This window comes from Astatotilapia calliptera, chromosome 23, assembly GCF_964374335.1.
Source record: "Astatotilapia calliptera chromosome 23, fAstCal68.1, whole genome shotgun sequence".
In the NCBI taxonomy this organism is placed as follows: Eukaryota; Metazoa; Chordata; class Actinopteri; order Cichliformes; family Cichlidae; genus Astatotilapia; species Astatotilapia calliptera.
Window position 1 is genome coordinate 13,561,637 of NC_137443.1, and position 7,960 is coordinate 13,569,596.

Consider the following 7,960-nt stretch of genomic DNA (forward strand, 5'->3'; position numbering starts at 1 on the left):
TTTCCTTTGGGACTATTTTCTTGGCATGGTAGTGAAAATTCACAGCACAGCATTGAGTATGTGGGAGTGACTCGCACTTAACTTCAGCGCCCATTACTATGTGGAAATTGCTTAGGTCACCCTAAGCAATTTCCACATAGTAAATTTAGTATATATGGAAAACTTCATGTGGTGGTTGAAAAAAAAACATTCTCGGGCTAAAGGCTGTATATAAAAGATGGAAATAGCTACTGTGCTGCCATCCACTGTCCATTTAGAAGTTTGCTGTCTTGTATTTGTTTGTTTGTTTTGCTTTTATTTTTAACACCAGATGCTTTTTTTGAAAAAGCTGAATGGCAAATGGTCTTTTTATTCAATTTCTTGCGGTTAAGAAAAATACATCATATCAACAATTTGTATAGTTTTTCATGATTTTGAGCACAATATTTATACAGACCTGCTGTACTGCTCAGTTTTTGCTTAGCTGTTGCCAAACTTTTAAACAAAAAGAATTAAACATTTGGAAAAAATAAGACATCAAATATTTAAGATGATTTCATCCTCCATATTTAGACGGTTAACATGTGAATGCATTCTCCAGAGGATTACAGCGCTGTCTTTTAAGGTAAACCTTCATCTGCACTAGGACTTTGTGAAAGCTCTGTCTCAGAGTCCACCTTAAAATGACGCGAGGTCTACTTGTGGATTTATCCTGCCAGCAGCAAATTACACATCACTCCTGGATACAAAACATCTGGACAACAAAAGGCTTGGAGGAGTATAAGCTGAGGCAGATGTGAAGAAGTGCAGCAGATGGACTGATCTCCTCATCATGAATCCAGCTCTGGTGCTGTTGGCGTTGCTGGCCTCAGTGGCAGCTCAGTCTCAAGACCATTATGACATGGGCTGGGTCAATGGCTACCGTCAGGGATTCAACTTCCAGTGTCCCCACGGTGAAGTCATCGTGGCCATCAGGAGCTACTTCAGTGAGAATGATGGCTCCGACCGCCTGTGGTCGTTTGAGTGCCAGCCCACACCTGCGGGTCTGGGGGAGCCCAGTGACTGCTGGTGGGACGACATCAACCGTGCTGGGATGGAGTGGTGGGTCCGCTAAGTCTTAATCTGTCTTTTACTTGCTTGGTGCCAACTTCTATTTGCTTTTTAAAACTTTGACAGCTGTGTGCTGAGGCATGCTGGAAGACAGTCATATGCGTCCCAGGTTTATAGTTAGATCAGAAAATGTCATTCATGTTTAAGCAGTCAGCTGTAAGTCGGCTCATAGCAGTAAATCATTTAATGTGAAGATGCACAAAACCCAGTCTGCTTAACTGTTGGAGTTTACAATCTTTCTGAAAATGACATTATGCTAAATGGCTTTTAGGGGCTTTAGCCAGCTACTTGCAGCAATACCAAAATAAGTGATGCACAGTGATTGAGAGCATTAGGTTGTAAATGCACTCAAGGGACAATCCCCAATGGAAACATCAGGGAAGCAGGAAAATCTTGTTTTTCCTCAGTGGAGCAGCTGTGGACACGCTTGGATTTGTTCTTTTATGTAATAATTATACAAGTAATGCATCCCGGAGCCAATAAGCATCACTCGGCTGTTAACTTCAGGCAAATCCAAGAGGCACAGCTTTGTTGGTTGTTGCTCCAACTAGCCCATAAATGCCACTGTTACTGGGTGGATCACTTAAACACAGCAGCAAAATCTCAGGAATAGACGTCACAGGCTCAAACTCATAGGTTTTGTCATGAACTAAAGGTGGAGATTAAAGTGCAAAGCAGAGGAGCGAATATAATCCCTGTGAGGTGTGAAATCAATCAATCAACGCACCACTGAGAGTTTAAAAATGGTCCAAATTCCACAGTAAAAAGATCGGTGTTTCTGTTCTCCCTGGAGACCCAGTGCAGTTTAACGTCCACATCCAGCCGAGTTAGAAGTTAGCAAGAAGTTAGCTTGTCTATCTACAGATGATACACCAAGTTTTGATTGAAGGATTTCTAAATCAAACTGAAACACCGCGCTGAAAGAGCTTTGAATATAAACAAGGAGATTAAAAAGCAGTTTCTAAAGTTTCCACATATGTGGCCACCTGGTGGCTAGCTACAGAGCTATGGTTAATATAAACACATTAGCACAGGGAAGATGGAGGACAAGGGTCAAACTGTTCTTAATAAAAGTTTATAATGAGGGTTCCCAATAAGCAGAGGACCAAACTTCAGCTAAGAAAACCTCTGAGACAATCCGCAGCACATGGTTAGTCATTTATATGATAGAGGAGGTTCTCAGAATAGTAAGAGTGCTGAACCTGTGAGGACAGGAAAAAAAGTATTCAGTTATGACAGAAACCACCACATAAACACTAGCCCCTGCACTTGCTCCACTTTATTTACTCAGGCATTTCTTACATTATAAGCAGATGCAACCAGCCAAACATAATTTGAAAACAGTAATTAAATTACTTTTTAAGCTGAAGTTCTTTGGACCTATAAGGTTGTCATACTCAGAGTTAGTATGTAATAACTTTCAACTGTTCTCAGACTTTCCACATATTTGTCCTTCTGTTATTTTCATAAAACATTGCTTTTTGTTCTGTTGTTTCATTCAGAGGAACAGATCCAGGTCCTCCTGGGTCTGTATGAATCACCATCTCACTGCAGAGCAGCCATAAGTGTTTTCCGCTGAAATTTCTGGGAACAGTGAATTTTAAAGAGCTTCGTCCAATTGTGTTCTTTAGGGATATCCGTGCATTTTGTAGGCCACATGTTTCACGTGTTTCTGAACTTTTGCAATATGCCATTCATGAAAAAAGGATTAAAAGGATCACTGCAATGCACAATAGGCTCTGACAGTAAGAATCCACTAAAGCGAAGAAGAAAATAAAATGAGTCCTTTCCAACTTGACATAAACATTTCTGACTAACTATCAGTTCCACTGAAAGGTTGATCTAATTAAAGGACTTGGGTCAACCTTTAGAAAACCGGTTTGGGTCTATGATTCAACCCGCTGTTTACACAGAGACGTCAGTCTACAATTCCCCCTCCAAACAGACCGCTTATCTGTTTCAGATGACTCTTTCTGGTTTGGACAGCAGAACACATTTGTGCTCTTTAGATTTATTTCAAGTTGAGCTTGACTGCACCCATCCCACTGATTGGTCTGCAAACACTGTGAAGGCTCTTTACCGCAGCCTCGCCTGCCCCTCTTTAACATAGCTGTCTGTTTGAATTACACCAGGGAGGACAGTAAACTGCAGGGAAACTTAGCCCCCGACTGAAAGGCTGCAGGCCAGGTCCATGTTGCCATGACAAACGTCTATGCATGCTGCATGTCTTTAGCCCAAACATAAAATAGCTGGTCTTTCCACCAAACTGTCTAAATGAGTCTCATCTAAAACTGTTTCTCAGCTTTTTAACTGTTGAATATATATTAAGTAAGTGTTACTCACTTAATGACTTTTATACTTCTTTGCAGGACTTCAACATGCACCCGTAACGGCCTGGTAGCAGGTGTTCAGAGCAAGTACTTTGAGTCCACTCTTGACCGGGAATGGCAGTTTTACTGTTGCTTCTACAAACGCCGCTGTCCCTACTCCTGCATGTAGGTTTTCAGATTGGATTTCGATTTTTTTGAGTGGGGATGCAAAATTCAAACAGAGAAATTGTGAACAACTTGAGGTTTTGAAGCGTCAAGCAGAAAATTTTAGACGTCATCAACTTTTTGAAACCAGACTTCACAAGTCTGGTTATAAAAGGATTCCTGACTCTAATAACGACCATAATGTGACCACAGAATTTGATCATAAAATAACGACAAAATAAAACTCGTGTTTTAGTGACTGAACCCATAAACTTGTCAGGAAAGTGCTTACTGAGCTCATTGAATAAGGGAGCTGAATGTTATTTTCTCACGGACTTCTATACAACTGGATATATCTTTTTTTAAGCCAGAGGAGTCGCCCTCTGCAGGCCATCAGAAAGAATGCAGGCTTAAGGCTCTTTAACTCACTTTCAGACCCAGTTGCTAGCCATGCCTTACATCATATCCTTCAGTATTACCTCATTTTTTTCCCAGTCAGACCACATTTAAAAAATAATCACACTGTTATAAATAGACTTTAAAATATCAAATGACACCATTAACCATTGAGATCTAGGCTAATTTTCACATAGACTTCTAGACAGTCGCACATCTTTTCTCCTGCCACCTGCTGGACATTAGACAGAATTCAGGTTTAAGCCACATTAGTCTGACTTACAACTTTTGTACAGTATATAAGATGTTACTTAGTTGGCTTTAACGATGCTGTTAGGTAAACTGTGAGCGTGGTATTAATGTTTTTATTTGTATCCGGTTGTTCAGTCTGACGTCACTAGCCGTGTCTGGGTCTAAACTCCGCTGCAGGTCCATATATCAAACGATCACTATGGCATTACTGAGAGTTGAAAAACTGTCTAAAGTCTTTCATCTTTAATAAAATGATCAGCGTTCTGCTCTACCAGGTGTAGCAATTGAGTTTAGCATCCAGGCATCCATGAAAACGGAATTTATGACATTTAACGGAGTTAGAAGTTAGCAGGGAGTTAGCTCGCTAGCTTCTATCTAAATACAATATAGCATGTCCTGACTGCAGGGTTTTGGAAACAAATTAAAACGTACAGCTCTGCTATCACTTCCAGCATAAATGAAGACAGAAAACTAAACAGCAGTGACGTTTGTAGGGTTACTGAAGTTGGGCTAGCTGGTATATAATGATGTGCTACGGGACCGCTAGCGACACAGCTATAAACAAACATAATATAAACAAGCTAACCTTTTTCCCACTCGATAAAAGTTACCGTGAGTGTTCTCGGTGGTCAGGAACACTCACGCAGGATGCTGTAAAAGGACCAAACTTCAGTCAGGAGAACAACTGATCCATCCACAATACGAGGTTAGTCATTCATATACTGCTGCATGGGCTGGGCTGTAGTTACATCCCAAGGTTTTAAAAACTGAGCTTAAATAAATGATTAGCGGTAATAAAAGCCGACGGAGGTCAACAGTGATCACTGACTGTTTTAGGAGCTTTTTGAGATCAAATAGAAGAAAATACATAACATTAAACATGTTAACCACACAAAAGCCATATTAAACGCAGACTACTTTAGACCCGGAAGTAGGATTCGTCGCGTCATCACTGAACAACCGGATTGCTACAAAACAGACTGACTCAATCAGCAAATGGTTAATAAAATTGTGATTTGCGGCTTCCTGCAGGAAGACCACTGACATTCCTGAATACTACAAAGAAGAGGCAGAGCTAGTTGTCCCAAGTTATGGATACTTTATCCGAGGTGCCCAGACCACCTTCAGTGGAGTGCTAAGGTTTGTCAAGAACATTTTTCCATGTCTAACTGCAGCTGTATGTTTATATCTCAAAATCAGACCTACGGGATCAGAATTTATTGGCACAGTGGACGAGACATGGAGGAAACGATAAAACTTGATTCACGTGTTGTGGTCACACTCACAAGATGTTCTTTCTTTCTTTCAGAGATCGGCAGTGGAAGTACATCCTGTGCAGAATGACAGACTTTGACTGTGAATTTGACAATTTATAGACATGTGAGGAGTTTTTTTTATCGGTGCATAAACATTTTTAATACATATTCACATATACATTTAAAGGTGACCTATTATGCCTTTTATTTTACTGTCTTATATCTCCTGTTCCACTGTCAGGTGCTCATATTAAACACGGCCAAAGTCACAACCCCTGTGAGCCAAATGCTCAGGGAAGATTCAAACATACCTGTATCCATCGCTTCAAACAGCCAATCGATCAGTGAAAGAGAGATAGGCGGTTGCTTTTTGGTAAAATTACCCCTCACAGTTACTGACAGCCGAAAGCTGTTCAAACCCTCTGTATGAGAGGAGCATCCAATCAGAAACAGTTGGTTTAAAGGGAGGCAGCTTTTGTATAACGTTTCTGCTCATGTTCATGGACAGAGATTCTCCCTTTTTTTGTTTGATTAGACCTGAAGCTAATGTGTTTCTACAGGAAGTGCTGTAAGTTTCAAGACTCTTCATATGGGAGGAATCAGCCTGGCAACCGAGAAAACTGATCTTTAGAAAAAAAAAACTCTTCCTTTAATCCAAACCCTGTTTTTCCGCAGCTAATGTTGCAGGTAATTGAAAATCCAAAAGATGTTTCAGGCATTTTAAATGTTTGACACCACGGCCATTGGGGCTATTCCTGTTAACTTTATTTAAACGAGTTTAAACCAGAAAAAACATGAGAACGAGCTGCACCAGGGCCCCGTATAAGAATAAAATATGAAGTTGGAAATAGGTCCCCTTTAAAACAGCATAATACTGATGTTAATCATAAGTGACTTGGTTCATGTTTTCATCCATATGTATAGTATACATATGTATATTTTATTTTATGCATTTTTAACCACTGTTTCTATTAGTCTGGCATGAAGAATATAAATATATCATATAAACAGTTAAAATGAACATCTCCATGGTGGTTCTGGGGGGATTTGGGCTTCTCTGGGCTCTCTGGACAGCTTCAACCTTTTTTTGTTTGTTTGTTTGTTTGGTTACTGGATGAAGTGGAAGTCCATTGGCAGCACGTCACAAACAAAACAAAACAAAGTGAATTTGATACTCTGTTAATGGCTGTGGAAAACACAGCTCATCAGGCTCCCCTCCAAGATTTCCCGAACACGTGACTTTCATGCACATAATGGCATTCACAGAGCTGACTGAGATACTCTGCTGGTAGTAACATCGGATCAGTCATGTTGGGAGCAATGAGAGGCTCTCTCTGAGTCACTGGCGAAACAAGATTTGCATGCAATGAACGAGGTCCCACCTGCTTCCTCTGTCCATCCTTTATTAAAGTGTCTTGTCCAGTTTGGCAATTATAACCTGTACTTAAATCCATGTAACCGTGCTGTGTGAAAACCTGGATTAAAAACCTCATTTATTTAATGTGAAACTCTGTTGTGTTCAGTTTGAATTTTATTTCACCTAAAAATATAATAAAAGGGAAATAAAAGGCTGTGACGGTGGCAACAAGAGCTTTTATTGAAACATTAAAATAACCACGTTAGTATCTCAGAGAAAGAATAATGCAGCTACCCAGCTGTGATGACATCAGCAGCTTCTCTGGGCTTAAATTGGCTTAAGGTAGACTCCAGACTGCTTCATATCGCCATAAGCAAAAACTCAGAGGCAGATTGTTTTGATTATCTGTTCAACAGCTCACAGGGTTTTATAAAGAAAGCTGCGTTCAAGTCACACAACTGAACAAACAGATGGAAGGACCACGAGAATGAAAGTGTGCAGAGAGGTAAGAGACTGTGGAAGGTAAATCCCCCGGTAGCGCCTGTAAAGCTGATTAGTGAACAAATATCATGTTTGTTTATTTTTCAGTGACGTTGATTCCCGATGGCGTCGTGGTTTTAAGGCGCCTTAAAGTCATAAAACATGACAAAGAATGCTTGACCTGAAGCGCAAAGATTTATTCTTGTAATTGAACACAGAAAAGACAGAAAATAATGAGAATTTTTTTTGTAAATATGCTTTTAACACATCATTCAGTTGAAATCCCAGAAATGTATGTTGATGAGCGCAGGATAAAGTTTCAGGGCTGAAAAACACATTTAAGCTGTGTTAGAAACTGCAACCAAGACTCACAGTATACATGGCAACTGTATATTCCAGATAAGCAGATAAAGTAAGCATAAGACACACACCTTAACTAGAATTTAATCCCATATAGTGGAGTTAAAAAAGCCAAAACCTATTTTGTTTTTTTAAATTAAATCTTTCCTCTAAATCTTCCGAATAGCACATCAGGTCCCGACGGCCTAATAAAGCATCTAGCAGCCACTTTGTCCTCGTTCTCATCTAGTTTGTTTTGGATTTCTTTACCAGCTTGACTCTCAAAATCTGTCCAAACTTCATGGAATGAGTCGGGT

At 40.0% G+C, this 7,960-nt stretch overlaps 1 protein-coding gene across 1 annotated transcript; it reads left to right on the plus strand.

Moving 5' to 3' along the window:
- Positions 1-715: 715 nt before the first annotated feature.
- On the plus strand, positions 716-6,975 carry dpt (dermatopontin). The gene is made up of 4 exons (XM_026157952.2): positions 716-1,080; positions 3,459-3,584; positions 5,244-5,351; positions 5,521-6,975. Exons 1-4 carry the CDS (start codon positions 812-814, stop codon positions 5,585-5,587), a joined length of 570 nt encoding a protein of 189 aa, XP_026013737.2. The 5' UTR covers positions 716-811; the 3' UTR covers positions 5,588-6,975.
- The last annotated feature ends 985 nt before the right edge of the window (positions 6,976-7,960 follow it).